Source organism: Anolis carolinensis, chromosome 1, assembly GCF_035594765.1.
Source record: "Anolis carolinensis isolate JA03-04 chromosome 1, rAnoCar3.1.pri, whole genome shotgun sequence".
NCBI lineage: Eukaryota > Metazoa > Chordata > Lepidosauria > Squamata > Dactyloidae > Anolis > Anolis carolinensis.
In genome coordinates this window covers 217497870-217520366 of record NC_085841.1, presented here as the reverse complement: position 1 = coordinate 217520366, position 22497 = coordinate 217497870, and the positions used below count along the sequence as shown (strand labels likewise).

Here is a 22497-nt window from a genome sequence, read left to right as displayed (position 1 = left end):
AATGAAAGAAGAACCAAAACCAAAACAACTCTAAGAAGATGTTATTCATTAAGCAAAATCTCCTGAACTTAGTACAGTGTTTATGTGGCAAACTTGGCCACTATTAGTCTACCGTTTCAAACGAGGAGCTAAGTTTCACATCTTTGCCCAAGAGTTACATAAACAATGCAATGAAATAGGCCTCTGGGATCTTTTTGCAGACAAGCAAGTCTCTCTGCATGACTATTTTGTTTTCGTGGAGTCCAACTGAAGAAACTATCGGCTGCCCCCTGCTCCTCTTTAGCTCTAAGGCCAGTGCAAGGAGAACTGGCATTGTACAAAGATCAAGCAGCAGTCAACATTTCTTCAGCACTCAACAAACAAGTTAACGTTTGGCTGGGAGCTGAAGGTCTCTCTCCTTTTGGCATATTCCTTGGATAATAGAACAAATGTCATATCAGTACAAGATGGCATATTTACAAAAAATGTACCCTGTTTTGCATAACCTAATGATGCAGCAGTTCTTGAGGACTGAACATTTCAAATCTGCTAGCAGAAGACTGCCAAATGTATGACTGCTTCAAATACTTGCCAACAGCATATCAAACTCAAGAGAGAACTGCAAAACAACCTCTTTCACAAGTTTAACAGTCACCCCTGGTGCATGCTCTCCTGGCAGCCCATGACAAATAGTATCTGCATCATCATCCCATTCCCGCTTAGAGAGCTCCCCTTTCAGTCTTTTCCTTTTTGCTTTGCACTTGTCAGCCCAGTTTCCTTCTGGTTTGCTCTTGTACTTCTTAAGGTGGTATGCTGTTTCACATCTCATCTCCTAGAGACTTGTCCTGCTCTAGTCTCCACTGCAAAAACCAAACAGGGAGGTGTTTATGTGCATGTAAGCAGGTTTTCTAGTTAATCCTGGCTTTCGTCACTATGTTACAACTGACGTCTTCTTCTATTTTATAATATGCTTACAACTATCTATATCTAATCTAAATCTAATCTAATCTAAATCTAATCTAATCTAATCTAATCTAATCTAAATATAATCTAAATCCATAACTGCAGTTTGCGGAAGACTGGACCAAGGATGATGGGATTAGCAGTACAGTAGAGTCTCACTTATCCAACATAAACGGGCCAGCAGAACGTTGGATAAGTGAATATGTTGGATAATAAGGAGAGATTAAGGAGAAGCCTTTTAAACACCAAATTAGGTTATGATTTTACAAATTAAGCATCAAAACATCATGTTATACAACAAATTTGACAGAAAAAGTAGTTCAATATGCAGTAATGCTATGTAGTAATTACTGTATTTACGAATTTAGCACCAAAATATCACGATGTATTGAAAACATTGACTACAAAAATGCGTTGGATAATCCAGAATGTTGGATAAGCAAATGTTGGATAAGTGAGACTCTACTGTACTTTCAAACATTTGCTCTCCAACAGACCACTGTTACTCTCACTAATGATGGATCAGGACCAAACTTGGCAGACATACCTCCCTTCACCCACTTTATGTCCTGGTGCAGTTTGGGGGAGGACATACCAGGGATAATGGGACTTGCAGTACCTTCACTCATTTTCTAAGACCACTGTAACCTCCACCAATGATTGATCAAGACCACACTTGGCACACAGACCACTCATGACCCGCCCTACATCCTGGTGCGGTTTGGAAAAGTTTGAACCACGGATGATGGGACCTGCAGTATCTTCATTCACTTCCTGTGAGCACTGTGACCCCCCACAATCACTGATCAAAACCAAACTTCAACATCCTGACACTGATTACAGGGAGATGGAGTGTGTACGAAGGGACCTGCATATGGAAGTTGCAGTTCACCCACACTCACTAAATCCAGCTGACATTGCATCGAAACTACACTTCAAACACAGGCAAACAATGCCTTTCTCAAATAAACCGGGCACTGCCGGGTCCCCAAGCTAGTCCATAATAAAAGTGCAAACCTGTATGTATGTATGTGGCATGGATGTCCGCTCACACAGACAGCCTCCAGCCTCCACAAACAGGCTACAGTTCCCAGTGCTGAGGAGCCAGCAAGTCACTCCCGTCCATTGACATTGAGGTTACAGCGAGCACCATGAACATGTAGCCCAAATTCTGCCAATGTCCTTCCCAAACGCTATGGCACACCACCCAAGGAATGCTTTCATTTGAGGACCATTTATTTCATCCTAGATTTTCCTCCAACACAGACAGGCATCCCAGGGTTCTCCATTGGTGTGAAATTTGCATGACCCCGCCTACTGCCCTTCCCTTTCAAATCTGTCTGCAGAACACACACAGCAGAAGAGGTGTTTAGGGGATTGACTCCATATGGTGGAAGTTGTAGTTCACCCTGCATCAAGTCAGAGCACTGTGACTCCTACTGGGGAATGTAGAGGAATTGTAGTTCCCCTACACTCAGAACGCACTATGAACCCAAACAATGCTGGCTCTGGACCAAACTTGCCATTCATTCCCGATATGCCCAGATTTGAATACTGGTGGGTTTGGAGGTGAATTGGCCTGGACATTTCGGAGTAGTAGGTACTGGGATTTATAGTTCACCTGCAATGAATGAGCACTCCGAACCCCACCGATGATGGACGAGGACCAAACGTTGCACACAGAGCCCCCATAACCAACAGAACATATTGGACAAGTTTGGGGGAAAGGGAGTTATAGTTCACCTGCATCCAGAGAAACAGTGACCCCCACTGACAATGGGGTTTAGGGGAATGGACCTTGAATTTTGGAGTTGTAGTTCACCTGTATCGAGAGTGCACGGAACCCAGCTGACATCAGATCTGGACCAAACCTAGCACACAGACTTAACATGGCCAACTGTGCATACAGGCCTGGTTTGGGGGTGACTGACCTCGGATCTGGAAGTTGTAGTTCACCCTTATCCAGAGAGCCCTGAACGCAACCAATGACAGATCTGGACCATACTTGGCACACAGACCCAACATGGCCAACTGCGGATACTAGCAGAGTTTGGGAGGTGATTGCCCAGCAAATCTGGGAGTTGTAGTTCACCCTTATCCAGACAGCACTGAACCCAGCCAATGACGGATATGACCTAACATTCCAAAACAAACAATGCCTTCTAATAACCCAGGCACCGCTGGGTCCCCAAGCTAGTAGAACATATAGGTCAGATTGAGTACATCCATACCTGACTAAAGCTATAGTTTGCCTAGCAGTCATATTGCCTCCTCAGCAATATACCTGGCTCCATTTTATTTTTATTTTTTTATATATAATTTTTTATTTACATTCATTAACAACTTACAATGTAAACAGAACACAAAACAATGAACATTTTACAAACACATAACCCTACCACCAAGGCCTGAACAAGTATCTTTTCCTTTGCCATAATTTTATGAGTCAACCAGTAAACAAATGTCATATCCAAAATTCCTGACCAACAAGGTTGTATTGTTTCCCCTTATCACTCTCTAAAACATGTTTAATGAAAACAGACCAATATTAATCAAATTCTGGCTGCATTTTATACCAGAAGGAAATGTCCAAGAAATAAAAAAGTAATGAAGGTTGCAGTGAAAACAATGGATATTACCCAAACCCAGTGTCTCTATTTTATGGATTGAATATTGCCCACATATAAAACTAAAAATATTATCACTTTTTTGTTCTCAACTTTGAATTTTTATTTGTAAATCTAACAATAAATGTTATTAGCAGATGTATTACATCACTCTGCAGTACATTTCCCAAGTTCACAAAGACCTCTTTCCACGCAGCTAAATAAAATCACACATTATCTACTTTGAACTGAAATATATGGCAGTGCGGACTCACATAACCCAGTTCAAAGCAAATATTGTGGGGTTTTCTGCCCTATATTCTGGTATATAGGGCTGTGTGGATGTGCTGTAAGGATCCAAATCTGTGTTGCTATCAGTCAGTACAGATTTTCAACATTTAGAAACGACCAAACTTTTGTCTTGGTGTCAATTTTTTGAGCTGATTTGCAGCTTAATTCAATGTCTTGATGCTTCAAAACTTTTCAGAAGAATGTCTCTAATGAAGTACTGAAGCAATGCACAACTAAGCAGTAATAGGATGAGAGTATCATCCTAATACAAGACCGTTAATAAATAGCTTCAGAATGGCTTTTAATCCATTCTTTTTTTTACAAATATTTTCCCAAACCATGCATGGCATTCTTTTCTAGCTAATAAAATGGAAGGACTTGTATTCAAAGTTGGTCATACTGGGTATTTTTGCCAAGTTTGGTCCAGATCCATCAATTGGGTGCACATTGCTCTGTCGATATGAGTGAACTATAACTCCCAACCTCTGAGGTCAGTCCCCTCAAAACCTCACCATTATTCAAAGTTTGGCATGTTGGGTATGTGTGGCAAGTTTACTATGACCACTTTGGTACAGAGTGCTCTGAGTGTTGCTGAACTACAACTCCCCGAATTCAAAAATAGCCCTCCCAACCCCACCAGTATTCAATGTTGGTCATGTAGATAGTGTGCCAAGTTTAGTGCAGATCCATTATCGGCTGAGTTCAGAGTGCTCTTTGGTTGTAGGTTAACTATAAATCCCAGCAACTACAACTCCCAAATGACAAAATCAATCCCCTTCCAACCCCACCATTTTTAAAATTTGGGCGTATCGTGTATTTGTGCCAAATTTGGTCCAGTGAATGAAAATACATCCTACATATCAGATATTTACATTACAGTTATGAAGTAGCAACTAAAATAATTTTATGGTTGGGGGTCACCACAACATGAGGAACTATTGTTAAGGGGTCGCGGCATTAGGAAGGTTGAGAACCACTGCCTTAGATGAATCTGTAGGGCTGGGTTCTCCATTTAACTGACTGAAAGAGGAATGTATGACCCTTGTAAGGATCTCACCCTACTTTCTTTGTTAGAGCGAACTAGAAACATGGTGAACTTTTGTTCCAAGATAATCAGAATCCTGGGTCAATGGAAAAACGTACAATCCATCCTTGATATTCTCCCTCCCTCCCTCTCTCTCTCTCTCTCTCTACACACACACACACACACACACACACACACACACACACACACACACACACACACACACACACACACACACGTTGCTGTAGCTTATAGGAATCATTTGTTGTCCAGGTGGAATAGCAGTGAATAGCATTGCAGCCTCAAAGCCTGACTATTTTTTTCTTATGGGAATCCTTGTTTGGTGAGCTGGAATACAATGGATTAGGCTTGCTGCTTGGAAGGCTGGGTACTTGCATTCTACGGGAATGATTTTTTGGGCTGCTAGAATTGCAGTGAATAGCCTAGCTGCTTCTAAGCCTGGCTGTTTGCTACCTAGGGGAATCTTTGGTTGGTCAGCTTCAATAGCACAGAGTAGTATTGCTGCTTCAAAGCCTGGGTGCCTTCTACCAAGGTTAATCCTTTATTGGTCTGGTTGAATTGCACTGAATAGCCTTGCAGCTTCAATGCCTGGCTGTGTTATAGATAGGGGAATCCTTGTTTGGTTAGCTGGAGTAGCACCCTCAATCAAAGAAGCCTGGTTACTACCTTTGTAGAGGAATCATTGTTTGGCCAGCTTGAATTGCACTGAATAGTTTTGCAGCTTAAAAGCCTGGCCGATTTCTAGCTTGTGGAATCCTTGGTTGCCCAGGTTGAATAACAATTAATAGTCTTGGTGTGGCAAGTATGAATGCTGCAATTAGTCACCTTGATTAGCATTTAATGGCCTTACAGTATCAAAGCCTGGATACTTCCTGCCTGGGGGAATCCTTTGTTGGGAGGTGTAAGCTGGCCCTGATTGTTTCCTGTCTGGAATTTCCCTGTTTGCGGAGTGTTGTTCTTTATTTACTGTCCTGATTTTAGAGATTATATTGTTCTGTATTATTATACCACAGTATATATTATATATTATATTTATAATCTTATATCATCTGCTTAGAATTGGATTATATGAGGCCCCTTCGACACAGTTGTATAAAATCCACACTGAACTGGATTATATGGCAGTGTGGACTCAAGATAATCCAGTTCAAACAGATACTGTGGCATTCTGGGTTATATAGCTGTGTGGGGGGGACTTGAGTCTACACTGCCATATAATCCAGTTCAAATCCAATAATCTGTATTTTATAGGCAGTGTGGATGAGGCCTAAGTGCACTTAGCCTGTGCCCTGGGTGCCATTTTGGCTGAGGGAATAGCTAGCTCTTTCTCGTTCTCTAATTTGGGCTTTATTTTTCTAGGGTTTTTTTTTTTTTAAGTCATAGACTGGATGACTATGTCTTTTGTGGCCAAACTTGGCATGATTTGGTTCAGTGGTTTTGCTGTTTACTCCATAGTAAAACAGCACATTACATTTATATATATATAGATATATATATCAAGAGATGTATTTGTCTTTCTTCTTGACTCCTATTATCAGGAAATAAACAAGAGTGTTCACTTTTCCACATTTAGGGGATGCAATGCACTGCAACAGTTTGATCAGTATTTCTACGCGCGCACACACAGCCTGCTTGCAACCTCTCCAATTTAATCCTCTGAGTAACACATTGGAAACCTTTAGCTCTTTGGTACTGGCAGTTTCAACGTGGACACTGCCAGCAATGGATGCTGAGCCAAGAAAATTCGACTCCTGGCACAAAAAGATTACACAGTCCTCTGGTGCCATCTGTGCTGTGAAGTTGCAGAGTGACATTGTGCACCCAGAGCACTAACATTTCAATCTGTAGCAAGTTAAGAGACTTCCATTTACATAAGTACCACCTCACAGATCTGCTACCACTCAGCCTGCCTTTATAGAACCCCAAGTTATTCAGCATCCAAAAATCCCAGTCAACAACAATGAGGACTGGGTTCTGAGGATGAGAACAAGGCATCAGAATTGGGCGGATCAGTTCAGAAAGCTTAGAGGCAGGCCACAAATCATTGAAGCAGTTGACAGAAGAAGCAGAGAGAGCAAAATAATCAAAGACTCATTTGCCTGTGTGGAGAACATTGCCTCTTGAGACAGGCAACCAGAAAATCTCCTACTGTCACGACCCAGGCAGCAGAGCACCAATAACCATACACAGAGGCCAGAATCTATCTAATATCTTTATTAAGGAAATATGTAAAGTTAATAAAAGCAAGCGTATGAATTAGTCCAGGAGTAGACCTTTCAGGAAAGGTCAAAATTAGTCCAAAGAAGCAATGTCCAATATGAAATATTAAGGTCCAAAGTTGTAATCCAATAACCGAAACACTCACTTGCCAAGCAAGTGAGGGGAGATGACAAGGTCCTTAGTCCATGAACTTGAGCAAGGCTAGGAAATAACTTGATTCTTGAAACACAAGGCTTGATTCGAGGCAGCAAGGAAACGAGGAGCAAGAATAGGATCCGTGGAATTACTTGGCGAGGTCCGGAAAACAAGGCAAGATCCGGAGAGTAAAACAAGGCTGGAAACGAAGGCTTGAAATCGGGAACAAGGCTTGAAACAGGAACGAGGCTTGGAAACGGAGTAGCTGTCCACACACGCTACTCCGGTAGCTGACGAATTGACTCCGCAAGATCCCTTTGTGGGTAAAACACCTAAATAGGGTCCCGTTTTCCCGCCAAAGAGCAGTTCTCTGGAGAACCAGAAACGAAAGCTATTCTCTGAGTCCAGATGTGTGACTCCTTAAAGTTTCCCATGGAAGCAGACTTAATCAGCTGAATGCTTAGCAGCTATCCTCGCACTCCTGCGAGAGGCCGCTTGAACTCCCCTCTGTTGTTTACAAAACTCATGGCGAGAAAACGTAGGAGATTTAGGTTCAGGGCTTGTTTGACAGACTTCTGGAAGACAAATCTCTTGCAGGTGCAAGGTTTCCAAATCTGGCTGGGAAAGTTCCAATTCTGACTGAAACGGTGAAAAACCCCAGTTTTCCTCTTCATGTAGCACAACAGTGCCAGGAATGGGACTACATGGCCCATGACTCATCACACTATCCCCCTCCTCAAGCCCCCTCTCAAACTGGGACTCTCTCCCCGAGGCGCGAGGCCGCGGCTTGGCGGGATAGGTCTGATGGAAGCGGCGGGTTAAATCGGGAGCGTGGACTGTGGAAGCGTCTTCCCAAGAGCGTTCCTCGGGGCCAAAACCCACCCAGTCAATGAGATATTGTAGGCGGCGGTGGTGAAAGCGAGAATCCAAAATGTCCTGAACCTCGAACTCCTCCTCTCCATTTACCAAAACAGGAGTGGGAGCCGGCCGGTCTGCATCAGGGCGCACACCATCCGCCGGAAGGAGCAGGGAGCGATGAAACACTGGATGAATACGCATAGAGCGCGGAAGTTGGAGTTTGAAAGTCACGGGGTTAAGTTGCGCCACCACTGGATAGGGGCCAATGAAACGGGCATCTAATTTCCGGCAAGGGCGATGGGAGGGCAAAAAACGAGTGGACAGAAGAACCCGGTCTCCTACCTTGATTTCGGGGCCCGGCTGGCGATGTTTGTCAGCGTGGCGTTTATAGTTCTCCTTGGCTTGGTCCAGTTGCTGGAGCAAAAGTTGTTGCACCGCTGTGAGTTCCTGCAGCCAGTCCTCTGCTGCGGGAACTTCTGAGGTTTCAATGACTGGGGGGAAGAAACGTGGATGGAAGCCGTAGTTTGCAAAGAACGGGGTTTCTTTAGTTGAAGCCTGGACCCCATTGTTGTAGGCAAACTCTGACAGCGGTAACAGGGAAGCCCAATTGTCCTGTTGGTAGTTCACATAACAGCGAAGGTATTGTTCCAAAGTGGCATTGGTGCGCTCAGTTTGCCCATCCGTTTGGGGATGGTGAGCCGAAGATAAACGAGAGTCTATGCCCAATAGTTTTTGTAGTGCTTTCCAGAAACGAGAGGTGAATTGGGACCCACGGTCTGTGACCAAACTCTTGGGCAATCCATGCAATCTGAAAACATGTTGGAGGAATAGATCTGCAGTCTCTTTGGCCGTGGGAAGGCCATCACAGGGAATGAAATGGGCTAACTTGGTAAAAAGGTCCACCACCACTAGGATCGTGGTGAATCCACAGGAAGGTGGTAGATCGGTGATAAAATCCGCAGAAATTATTTCCCATGGGCGAGATGGGGTAGGAAGGGGATGTAGAAGCCCTGAGGGCTTTTCCCTTCTTGTCTTGGAGCGCTGGCATACTGGGCAGGTGTTGACATATTTTTCCACATCCTTGCGGATCTTGGGCCACCAGAAATCTCTTAGGATCAAATGCATGGTTTTGAATAGTCCGAAATGCCCTGCTGGCTTGCAGTCATGACACAGACGAAGTGCTTTTTCCCTGCCCGGCCCTGGGGGGATGTAAACATGATTTCTATAGCAAAGTAGCCCATCCTTAAGCGAAAAGGGAAAATGTAGCCCTTGGCGAAGTTGATCCTGTGCCCAGGCATCTGCTTGCTGACTAGCCCTGATTTCCTGAGCACAAAGGGGCCCTGGGGTAGAGGGAGTTGATTCAATGGGAGTGGATTTGGTGTTTCCCACCGTGAGCGTGGCAAAGTTCTCGGGTTGTAGCAGCTGGGACTCAAAGGTCTCCTTGCGCCCTGCAGCGTATTCCGGTTTCCGCGACAGAGCATCTGCTTGCTTGGTCTGGGCTGGGGTTACATAATGAATTTGGAAGTTAAAACGTTCAAAGAATAAAGCCCAGCGTTGTTGCCTCTGATTAAGCTTGCGGGCAGTTCTTAGATGCTCCAGATTCCGATGATCAGTATGGACTTCAATGGGAAATTTGGCCCCTTCTAACCAATGCCTCCAGGTTTCAAAAGCTGCCTTTATGGCCAATAGTTCCTTTTCCCAAATGGTGTAATTTCTCTCTGGTGTGGTCAATTGACGGGAATAAAAGGCACAAGGATGAAGATGATCTCCCCCTGGTTGTAGGAGTACAGCCCCAATTGCCACATCGGAGGCGTCCGCCTGCACGACAAATGGGGTTTCAGGATCTGGGTGCTGAAGGATTGGCTGAGACGTGAATAATTTCTTTAGTTGCTGGAACCCTTTCTCTGCTTGATCTGTCCAGCGGAAGGGCTGTTTCCCACGGATGCAGCTGGTGATTGGGTCAGACCAGCGGGCAAAATCTGGAATGAACTTGCGGTAATAGTTCGCGAACCCCAAGAATCGTTGCACCTCTTTTTTGTTGGTTGGCGCCCGCCATTCCAATACTGCTGAAACCTTTGCCGGGTCCATGGAGAGCCCTAGTGGCGAGACGCGGTACCCCAGGAAATCTACCTCTTGTAGATCAAAAGCGCATTTTTCCAGCTTGGCATAAAGTCCATGATCCCGCAATCGTTGTAATACCATTCTGACGTGGTTCTCATGTTCTGATTGTGATCTAGAAAACACCAAAAAATCGTCCAGGTAGATGATCAAGAACCGATCTAGATAATCCTGAAAGATGTCATTGACAAAATGCTGGAACGTTGCGGGAGCTCCACATAATCCATAATTCATAACTCGGGACTCGAATAATCCGAATTTAGTCTGGAAGGCGGTCTTCCACTCGTCCCCTTCTCTGATGCGAACTAGATTATAAGCCCCCCGAAGATCCAGCTTGGTGTAGACCTTGGCTCCTCGAAGTCGGTCTAGTAGGTCCGAGATTAAGGGCAGGGGATAGCTGTTCCGCTTAGTGATATTGTTCAATGCTCTATAGTCCACCACCAAGCGTAAGTCCCCTGACTTCTTTTTCACAAACATCACTGGGGAGGCGGCTGGGGATTGAGAGGGTCTGATGAATCCCTTGCGAAGGTTTGTCTCTATAAACTCCCTGAGCGCTTCTTGCTCCGGTTCAGTCAGGGAGTAGAGATGTCCTCGCGGGATCGGGGGCCCCTCCACCAAGTCAATGGCACAGTCATAAGGTCTATGTGGGGGTAATCTCTCGGCTTCCTTTTCATTGAATACATCCCAATACTCTGAGTACTTCTTGGGCAAGGTGATAATGGGTTCAGTGTCTGTGGCATGGCAGACCTTGGCTACAAGGCAATGGTTTTGGCAATATTTTGAAGCAAACTGCAGTTCTCTGTTGGACCAGGAGATGCTTGGGTCGTGAAGTGTCAGCCATGGAATTCCCAAAATCACAGGGAAATGGGGAACCTCGGTAACAAAGAAGGAAATCTCTTCCATATGTTCCCTTATCCACATTCTGGTGGGTTCCGACCACTGGCTTACGGGACCCGTCTTGAGGGGGCGGCCATCGATGGCTTGCACCACACGGGCATTCTTGAAGTCATGATATTGTAATCCCAGAGAGTCGGCATACTCTCTATCAATGAAATTGTTGGTGGCTCCGGAGTCTATCATGGCATGGACCATGACGGGTCCTTTTTTTGCTGACCACAAGGTGACCACTAGAAGAAACAGGACCCCGGTTGGCGGCTCTTGAGTGGGTTTTTTGACCGGGTTGGCGAGCCTCTCTACGCCCGGTCGCTGGCTTCCCCCGCCGGCTGTGCGCCAGCCGCCTCAGACGTCTTCGTCTCCGTGGAGGACACCGCCGCCAGACGGGCGGCGGGCTTCCCTTTGGCTGGGCATTCTCTGGCGAAGTGGCCCCCGTTTCCGCAGTACCAACAGAGATTTAGGCGTTGGCGGCGGGCCTTCTCGGCGGCATCTAATCTGGGACGCACATTGCCCAACTGCATCGGCACCTCCTCGCTCCCTCTGGGGTATGGGGCTGGTGGCGGGGGTCTCCATACTGGGCGCGGCTGGACGCCGGTGGGAGCGGGAGGTTTCACCCCAGCTCTACCGCTCTGGCCTCGGACCCATTGTTTTCTGTTGGCAAGCATGACTTCAGCTCGTAAACATTGATCAATGAGTGCTTCAAGAGAGTGGGGAGGATCCACCTTGGAGATTTCTTCCAGCATCTCAATGTTGAGGCCCTCCCGAAATTGTCCTCTAAGGGCTACATCGTTCCATCCGGTGTTGTGGGCCAGCACTCGGAACTCGGCTATGTACTGGGACAAGGGTCTGTCCCCTTGGGAGAGGCGCCGGAGTTTGTGGCCGGCTGCCTCCAAATTGTCCTCGATTCCCCAGGTCTCCTTAAGGTGGTCCAAGAAGTGTTGCGCTGACCTTAGATGTGGGGAGGCTTGGTTGAACAGTGCCGTCGCCCAGTTGGCCGCTGGCCCGTCTAGGAGACTGTAAACCCACGCCACCTTGATGTCTTCTTGGGGAAACTCGGCAGCACGGGCCTCTAGATAAGCCTGGCATTGACGACGGAAAACATGAACCTTAGAAGCTTCTCCAGAAAACTTGGTTGGCAACGCCATGGCCGGGAGACGGATTCCGCGTTCCTTCAAACCCTTTATTTCCCCATCCTGCGCATTGAGCTTATCACGGATCCGGTCCACCTCATCCTTGTCGATGGTGTAGCTCAGGGGTCCCCAAACTTTTTAAACAGGGGGCCAGTTCACGGTCCCTCAGACCATTAGGGGGCCAGTCTATAGTTTTTTTTTAAAAAAAACTGTGAACAAATTCCTATGCACACTGCACATATCTTATTTTGAAGTAAAAAAAAACCTAAACAGGAACAAATACAGCCTCAATGTTAATAATATAAATCATCATCATCATATAAATAATAAAGAGGGTTGGAAGAGACCACTTGGGCCATTTAGTCTAGCCCCCTCCTGCCTTTGTCCACCAAAAGCACAAGCAAAGCACTCCTGACAGATGGCCACCCAGCCTCAATATTAATAATAATAATAATAATAATAATAATAATAATAATAATAATAATAAAAATAATGAAGAGGGTTGGAAGAGATCCCTTGGGCAATTTAGTCCAACCCCCTTCTGCCTTTGTGCACCAAAAACACAAGCAAAGCTCCCCTGACAGATGGCCACCCAGCCTCAATGTTAATAATAATAATAATACAAATAAAAATAATGAAGAGGGTTGGAAGAGACCCCTTGGGCAATGCAGTCCAACCCCCTTCTGCCTTTGTGCACCAAAAGCACAAGCAAAGCTCCCCTGATAGATGGCCACCCAGCCTCAATGTTAATAATAATAATAATAATAATAATAATAATAATAATAATAATACAAATAAAAATAATGCAAATAAAAATAACGAAGAGGGTTGGAAGAGACCCTTTGGGCAATGTAGTCCAACCAGCTTCTGCCTTTGTGCAGCAATAGCACAAGCAAAACACCCCCTTAATTATTAAAAATTAAATAATAACTAAAATACCTTTATAAACACAAAACAAAGCTTTGCAAGGCAAGCACCGGGCGAAGAAGGAGGCTGGGAAAGGCATCACACGAGGGAGGAGGCGGGGAAAGGCTCAAGGCTGGTGAAGCAGAGGGAGGAAAGGGCTCAAGGCTCATGCAGCAGAGGGAGGAAAGTCTCTAAAGCCAAAGCTCAAAGGCTTGTGCAGCGAGAGGGGAAAAGAAGGAAAGGCTCCAAGGCTTATGCAGGGAGGGAGAAGCCAGCAAAGCTTTGCAAGGCAAGCACTGGGAGGAGGCGGGGAAAGGCACCGGGCGAGAGAGGAGGCGGGGAAAGGCACCGGGCGAGAGAGGAGGCTGGGAAAGGCACCGGGCGAGGGAAGAGGCAGGGAAAGGCACTGGGTGAGAGAGGAGGCTGGGAAAGGCACCGGGCGAGGGAGGAGGCTGGGAAAGGCACCGGGCGAGAAAGGAGGCGGGGAAAGGCACCGGGCGAGGGAGGAGGCTGGGAAAGGCACCGGGCGAGAGAGGAGGCGGGGAAAGGCACCGGGCGAGGGAGGAGGCTGGGAAAGGCACCGGGCGAGAGAGGAGGCTGGGAAAGGCACCGGGCGAGGGAGGAGGCTGGGAAAGGCACCGGGCGAGAGAGGAGGCGGGGAAAGGCACCGGGCGAGGGAGGAGGCTGGGAAAGGCACCGGGCGAGAGAGGAGGCGGGGAAAGGCACCGGGCGAGAGAGGAGGCTGGGAAAGGCACCGGGCGAGAGAGGAGGCGGGGAAAGGCACCGGGCGAGAGAGGAGGCTGGGAAAGGCACCGGGCGAGAGAGGAGGCTGGGAAAGGCACCGGGCGAGGGAGGAGGCAGGCAAAGGCACTGGGTGAGAGAGGAGGCGGGGAAAGGCACTGGGAGAAGGAGGAGGTGGGGAAAGGCACCGGGCGAGGGAGGAGGCGGGGAAAGGCACTGGATGAGAGAGGAGGTGGGGAAAGGCTCAAGGCTCGTGCAGCAGAGGGAGGAAAGGCAGGAAAGGCAAGGCTCCAAGGCAGCGAGAGGGAGCTCAAAGGCTTGTGCAGGGAGCGGGAGAAAGAAGGAAAGGCTCCAAGGCTTATGCAGGGAGGGAGAAGGCAGGAAAGGCGGGTAGCGGCACGCACCTTCCTTGGAGGAGGGTGCGGGCCGGATAAATGCCTTCAGGGGGCCGCATGTGGCCCGCGGGCCGTAGTTTGGGGACCCCTGGTGTAGCTGATCGGTTGGCCACCCGGCCCGGCTCCGGTAGACATTCTGGCCTAGGTTAATTGGTGCTTAGGGTGGCGGAGTCAAACTGTCACGACCCAGGCAGCAGAGCACCAATAACCATACACAGAGGCCAGAATCTATCTAATATCTTTATTAAGGAAATATGTAAAGTTAATAAAAGCAAGCGTATGAATTAGTCCAGGAGTAGACCTTTCAGGAAAGGTCAAAATTAGTCCAAAGAAGCAATGTCCAATATGAAATATTAAGGTCCAAAGTTGTAATCCAATAACCGAAACACTCACTTGCCAAGCAAGTGAGGGGAGATGACAAGGTCCTTAGTCCATGAACTTGAGCAAGGCTAGGAAATAACTTGATTCTTGAAACACAAGGCTTGATTCGAGGCAGCAAGGAAACAAGGAGCAAGAATAGGATCCGTGGAATTACTTGGCGAGGTCCGGAAAACAAGGCAAGATCCAGAGAGTAAAACAAGGCTGGAAACGAAGGCTTGAAATCGGGAACAAGGCTTGAAACAGGAACGAGGCTTGGAAACGGAGTAGCTGTCCACACACGCTACTCCGGTAGCTGACGAATTGACTCCGCAAGATCCCTTTGTGGGTAAAACACCTAAATAGGGTCCCGTTTTCCCGCCAAAGAGCAGTTCTCTGGAGAACCAGAAACGAAAGCTATTCTCTGAGTCCAGATGTGTGACTCCTTAAAGTTTCCCATGGAAGCAGACTTAATCAGCTGAATGCTTAGCAGCTATCCTCGCACTCCTGCGAGAGGCCGCTTGAACTCCCCTCTGTTGTTTACAAAACTCATGGCGAGAAAACGTAGGAGATTTAGGTTCAGGGCTTGTTTGACAGACTTCTGGAAGACAAATCTCTTGCAGGTGCAAGGTTTCCAAATCTGGCTGGGAAAGTTCCAATTCTGACTGAAACGGTGAAAAACCCCAGTTTTCCTCTTCATCTAGCACAACAGTGCCAGGAATGGGACTACATGGCCCATGACTCATCACACCTACAAAGGAATCTATGACAACCCAAGTTGAGCTCCCATGTGCATATCACCAAAATAATGGGCCCGTTCTTTGACTAAGAACATTTACAACTGTTCTACTTTGTACTGCCGCTTTGTAGTCTCCTGTAATAATTCTCATTTGCAAGAAATAAGAGGTTCAGGGTGACTGGGAGCTTCTGTGTCATGGTGAAAAATCCACTCTGGGTTTTGGTTTGGTATTTAAAAAGGTATCCAAGATGCTAAGTATTCTACTGTAAATACAGTATGACAATTTTTAAAATCTACCATGACTCTACACATAGGAAAATAAGGGCCATAATCTGGTCAGGCTGCTACAATTAACATAGCCTACACAGCTTTCTCCCTGTTGATAGAGAAGTGATTTCCTGATCTTCTTCTTCTAATAATAATAATAATAATGACAATTTGGACAGAAAAACAAGAAAACTCATGACCATTCATCATTCACTGCACCCTCGCATTGATGTTGACCGGCTATATTTGCCTAGAAGATCTGGTGGTAGAGGACTCTTACAAGTAAAACAAGCAGTCAAAGAAGAAGAACATGACCTGGCAGAATATGTAAAGCAAAGTGAAGAACCTGCTTTGATTGAAGTCAAAAATCAGAAATTCCTCAAAGCACAGCAGACAAAAAACCAGTACAAGAAAACCGCACTACAAACTAGAGCTGACAGCTGGCACAACAAAACATTGCATGGAAAGTTCCTTGACAAAATTGAAGGAAAAGTTGATAAGGAGAAGACCTGGCTATGGCTCACGAATGGGACCCTGAAGAAGGAGACAGAAGGCCTGATCATTGCAGCCCAGGAGCAAGCCATCAGAACAAATGCAATTAAGGCCATGATCGAAAAATCAGCTGATGACCCAAAATGCAGACTGTGCAAGGAAACTGACGAAACCATTGATCATATGATCATATTATGGAGCAGACAGACTACAAACAGAGGCACAACCATGTGGCCCAAATGATTCATTGGAACTTATGCCTCAAGTACCACCTGCCAGCAGTAAAGAACTGGTGGGATCACAAACCTGCAAAAGTATTGGAAAATGAGCACGCAAAGATACTGTGGGACTTCCGAATCCAGACTGACAAAGTTCTGGAACACAACACATCAGACATCACAGTTGTGGAAAAGAAAAGGGTTTGGATCATTGATGTTTCCATCCCAGGAGACAGTGGCATTGACGAAAAACAACAGGAAAAACTCAGCCGCAATCAGGACCTCAAGATTGAACTTCAAAGACTCTGGCAGAAACCAATGTAGGTAGTCCCGGTGGTGATGGGCATACTGGGTGCCGTGCCAAAAGATCTCAGCCGGCATTTGGAAACAATAGGCATTGACAAAATTACAATCTGCCAACTGCAAAAGGCCACCCTACTGGGATCTGCACACATCATGTGAAAATACATCACACAGTCCTAGACACTTGGGAAGTGTTCGACTTGTGATTTTGTGAAACAAAATCCAGCATATCTATCTTGTTTGCTGTGTCATACTTAAAATAATAATAATAATAACACCAACAACCACCTGCCAGCTGCAGAAGGCCACCTTACTGGGATCTGCACACATTATTCACTGATACATCACATAGTCTTAGACACTTGGGAAGTGTCTGACGTGTGATCCAGTACAACAGCCAGCAGAGTGTCTGCTGTGGACTCAACTTGTTGTGTTTCAAATAATAATAATAACAACAACTTTATTTTTGTATCCCGTCCCATCTCCCCGAGGAGACTCGGGGCAGCTCACATGGGAACCAAGCCCAGTACAGCATAAAATACAGTATCAAATGCATTTAAAACAAGAACATATAAAACAAGCATATAAAACAAGCATATAAACAATAAAACATAGTGAACAGTCAACCAGTAGTCGAGGCACTGTTAGGGTATTCACATGAATGATCTCCAACACAAGGCAGCTTTGTGACAGGAACCCTTTTCTGCCTAATCTTGGACATGCTTAAAATTTTATATAATGTGATTTTATTTTGCAATGGTATCTGTTTTATATGAATTGTTGTTTTGTAGATTGTTTTATATGAATTGTTGTTTTTACATTGTTTTTAGGCATTGAATTTTTGCCTATTTATTGTAAGCCGCTTTGAGTCCCCTCGGGGAGAAAGGCGGGGTAAAAGTGATGTAAATAAATAAATGAATAAATACTGTGCAAGAGACTGCACGTAATACACTACTGGTCATGAAGTGCCTTTGGACCAGTAGTTGTGCCAGGACCGTTCGAGTTGGTTACATGAACAAATTCCTATACACACTACACATATCTTATTTGTAGTGTAAAAGAATGAAAGAATAATACAATATTTAAAATGAAGAACAATTTTAACCAACATAAAATTACCAGTAATCCAATAGGAAGTGTGGGCCTGCTTTAGGCTTATGAGATAGTCTAGTTATTTAATAATAATAATAATAATAATTATTATTATTATTATTTATATCCCACTACCATCTCCCCGAAGGGACTTGGGGCGGCCGACAAATACACTCCAGGCTGCAGCATATAACTTAGGTAAAAGAAAAAGTTTTCCGCTGACATTAAGTCCAGTCGTGTCCGATTCTTGGGGTTGGTGCTCATCTCCATTTCTAAGCCAAAGAGCTGGCGTTGTCCGTAGACACCTCCAAGGTCATGTGGCCGGCATAACTGCATGGAGCACTGTTACCTTCCCGCCAGAGCAGTACCAATTGATCTGCTCACATTTGCACGTTTTTGAACGGCTAGGTTGGCAGAAGCTGGGGCTAACAGCAGGAGCTCACCCCACTCCCCGGATCTGAACTGCCGACCTTTTGGTCAGCAAGTTCAGCAGCTCAGTGGTTTAACCCATTGTGCCACCAGGGGCTCCGAGCATATAACATACAGCAGGTAAAAAACGGTACATATAAGTATAAAGCAAGTCACATAAAATTATAACAGCAACCCCTGTCAACACGTACAACATAAAATCAAAATAATACAATTTTAAAGACATCAGTAGATAAAACTAGCTGTCATCAATACACAAAGTGCCAAATGTCAACTTCATAAGTGCCCATTCAGCCTACTCAGGGTCAAAAGCCTGTTTAAACATCCAACAACTTAGCATGGTCGTTGTTGTGTGCCTTCAAATCATTTCAGACTTAGGGTGAGCCTAAGTTTATAGTTTAGGGCAGGGGCCAGGTAAATGACCTAGGAGAGGCCCATCCAGCCAGTGGGAATTAGTTTGGGAACCCTTGTTCTATAGCACTTGTGGGCAGAAAACATAATTCAATCACTCAGAAATCATCTGGAATATATTAGCAATACTCATCAGACTGTAATAAACACATGCTCCCTATAAAACTATGTATTATGATGCCTTCCAAAAACAAATAGGGGATGGTACTCCATGAAAACAATGGAAATTACTCACATCTTTAATTCCTCCCAGAGCAAATTTTATAAGGAGCATCAAGTATTGTAGTGGAAGGAGGTCACACTGCATGACCACAAGTCCTCTCGTACAATGATGGATTTTGCTCACAGCTTTTTGAATCAATAAAACTTCATGTTAAAGATACTTCCTTACCTCATAATTATGCAAGTTATCCTCTTTTGTGGGGAGACCCATGTAACGTTCAGTGTATATAGAATCTGAAAAAGGAGAGAAAAGAAAGATATGTTGTAAAATGCTCTAATAATGCTTCCTTTTATATTTAACAAGGTAACAAATTATTTACAATACAAGGAAATGTCACCACATCTAACACACCATCAAAGGTAAGGCACAACCCCCCTTTTAAGTTTTTTTTGGGGAAAAGAATTTTCCTAAAATCCTTAGAATGTTTTAACTTAAATAATTGTATTAATGACATATTTTAAACTTCCTTTCTATGTCTAACTTTTGTTTTGTGTCTTTTAATATGCATTTTATGGAAATATGTTCTAATATGTGTATTTTACTGTATTTTTACATGATTGTGTGTTTTGATTATTTGTTTTTGCAATGTTGTAACTGTCTCGAGCCATGAGAACAGGCGAGTAAGAAATAAAATAATAGTAATAGTAATAATAATAATATTAAAAAACAAAAACAAAACAAAAACAAAAAAAGGTACAAGAAAACCGCACTACAAACTAGAGATGACAGCTGGCACAACAAAACATTGCATGGAAAGTTCCTTGACAAAATTGAAGGAAAAGCTGATAAGGAGAAGACCTGGCTATGGCTCACGAATGGGACCCTGAAGAAGGAGACGGAAGGCCTGATCCTTGCAGCCCAAGAGCAAGCCATCAGAACAAATGCAATTAAGGCCAAGACTGAAAAATCAGCTGATGACCCAAAATGCAGACTGTGCAAGAAAACTGACAAAACCATTGATGATATCCTCAGCTGCTGTAAGAAAATAGAGCAGACAGACTACAAACAGAGGCACAACTACGTGGCCCAAATGATTCATTGGAACTTATGCCTCAAGTACCACCTCCCAGCAGTAAAGAACTGGTGGGATCACAAACCTGCAAAAGTTTTGGAAAATGAGCATGCAAATATACTGTGGGACTTCTGAATCCAGACTGACAAAGTTCTGGAACACAACACACCAGACATCACAGTTGTGGAAAAGAAAATGGTTTGGATCATTGATGTCGCCATCCCAGGTGACAGTCGCATTGATGAAAAACAACAGGAAAAACTCAGCCGCAATCAGGACCTCAAGATTGAACTTCAAAGACTCTGGCAGAAACCAATGCTGGTGGTCCTGGTGGTCCTTGGGAAGTGTTCGACTTGTGATTTTGTGATACGAAATCCAGCATATCTATCTTGTTTGCTGTGTCGTTGTGTCAATAATAATGACTATGTCGTTGTGTCAATAATAATAAGTAGTAGTAGTAGTAGAAGAAGAAGAGGAAGAATTACAAAAATATGCACAAAACCTGCATGCACAATGGGCCGATAGACTTAATAAAAAGCCTCATCCAAACAAGATGACTTCCGAGTGTGAAGAGACCCAGAAGTCATCTTGTTTGTGTGAGTTGTTTGGACTAAGGCATGATCTGCACTGCTCTATATCCCAGGATATGATCCCAGATTATCTGTTTAACCAATATTATCTAGCAGTGTAGACTCATATGATCCAGCTCAAATCAGATAATTTGCTGAATGTATGAGCTAGTTGGGAAGGCAGCAGAAGCAGGAATTTGCACTTAATTCAGCCAGACTCCTTCTACTCTCTAAAGTGAGTAGTGTTTTTTTCTTCAAAAAACCATTTGAAGATGAAACCACAATTTTAGAACATGAAATGAAAGCTACACTCAGAGCACTTGGAAGAAATAAGTCACCAGGAACAGATGGCATACCAAAATTGCTGCTTAAAACTACAGAGGCAAAATCTACTGCAGTTCTAACTAAAAACTGTCAACCAATAATGAGAAACAAAAGAATGGTTGCTGATTTGAAGTGGTCTATATGCATCCCAAACCCCAAGAAAGCGGACACTAGGGATTGCAATAACCACAGGAACATTGCATTGATTTCCTAATTAAGTCATGTTCAAAATTCTACAATGAAACATTTCACCATACATGGAGTAAGAAATGCCAGATATCTAAGCTTGATTCAGGGAAGTAAGAGCATGGAAGAGCATATTGCAAACATCCATATGATAATGAACTGCAAAAAAAAAAACTTCAGTGAAGAATTAGCCTGAGCTTTTTCAATCACAGCATAGCCGTTGATTGTGCATATCAGGGGTTCTCAAACTGTGCTTCACAGAGTCCTTAATAAGGAGCTCCGCAGTGCAATGCTGCTTTCCCCTGACATTAAGTCATGGGAGGAAAAGATAAAGGTTTTCCCCTGACATCAAGTCTAGTAAAGTTTGTCTCTGGGGGTTGGTGCTCATCTCCATTTCTAAGTCGAAGAGCCAACATTTTCTATAGACGCCTCCGGGGTCATGAGTCTGGCATGACTGCATGGAGTGCCATTACCTTCCTGCCGGAGCAGTACCTATTGATCTACTCACATTTGCATGTTTTTGAACTGCTAGATTGACAGAAGCTGGGGCTAACAGTGGGAGCTCACCACACTCCCCGGATTCGAACTGCCAACCTTTTGATCAGCATGTTCAGCAGCTCAGCAGTTTAACCCGCTGCGCCACCATAGGCTCTTCTTCTTTGCTTCCAAAACCCTATTTCCCTCCCACCACTCAATTGTGATTTGATTGTATTTTTCCTGCATGGCAGAAGGAGATTGGACTGGATGCCCCCTGGGGTTTCTGCTATTCCTATTATTATTATTGACGTAAAGACATAGTATGACACAGCAAACGAGATCTATATGCTGGATTTCGTATCACAAAATCTCAAGTCGAACACTTCCCAAGTGTCTAGGACTGTGTTTTCGGATGATGCGCGCAGATCCCAGTAGGGTGGCCTTTTGCAGTTGGCAGATCGTGATTTTGTCAATGCCTATTGTTTCCAAATGCCGGCTGAGATCTTTTGGCACGGCACCCAATGTGCCCATCACCACCGGAACCACCTGTACTGGTTTCTGCCAGAGTCTTTGAAGTTCAATCTTGAGGTCCTGATAGCGGCTGAGTTTTTATTATTTTTATTATTATTATTATTATTATTATTATTATTAAGCTTGGATGGCCATCTGTTGGGGCTGCTTTGATTGTGCTTTCACTGCCTAGCAGAAGAGGGTTGGACTGAATGGCCCCTAGGGTTTTCCACTGAAATACTGTTAAGTTTATGTTGGTTAAAATTGTTCCTCGTTTTAAGTATTGTATTGTTCTTTCATTTTTTCCTTTTATTTTTGCACTGTATGAATTAGTTCAGACAAACACTTTCCATCCATCTGCCATTGGCCCAGCCCAAGGCTGATATATATACACATACATACATACATACATACATACACACACATTTCTTGGGGCTCTATGAAAAACCTTTTGCTTCAAAAAGGGGTCTGTGGCTGAAAGTTTGAGAACCCTGATGTAGATCATGAAAAAAATATTGCGTCTGTGAAAAGAAACTTGTGTGTGTATAGTATTTTTATGGTGCTTTCAAAATCCACATCCAAAAAGACATATAAAACAACTACAATA

General features: G+C 44.6%; 1 protein-coding gene across 2 annotated transcripts in view; it reads right to left on the bottom strand.

The window, feature by feature from the left end:
* dpp4 (dipeptidyl peptidase 4) overlaps window positions 1-22497 on the bottom strand; it is a 99687-nt gene that overhangs the window by 7804 nt on the left and 69386 nt on the right. For both annotated transcript variants that reach the window (XM_062965219.1, XM_062965213.1), the window contains exon 23: window positions 18981-19045. In XM_062965219.1, the coding sequence (XP_062821289.1) occupies window positions 18981-19045 (65 nt within the window). The remainder of the gene's footprint in view (window positions 1-18980; window positions 19046-22497) is intronic.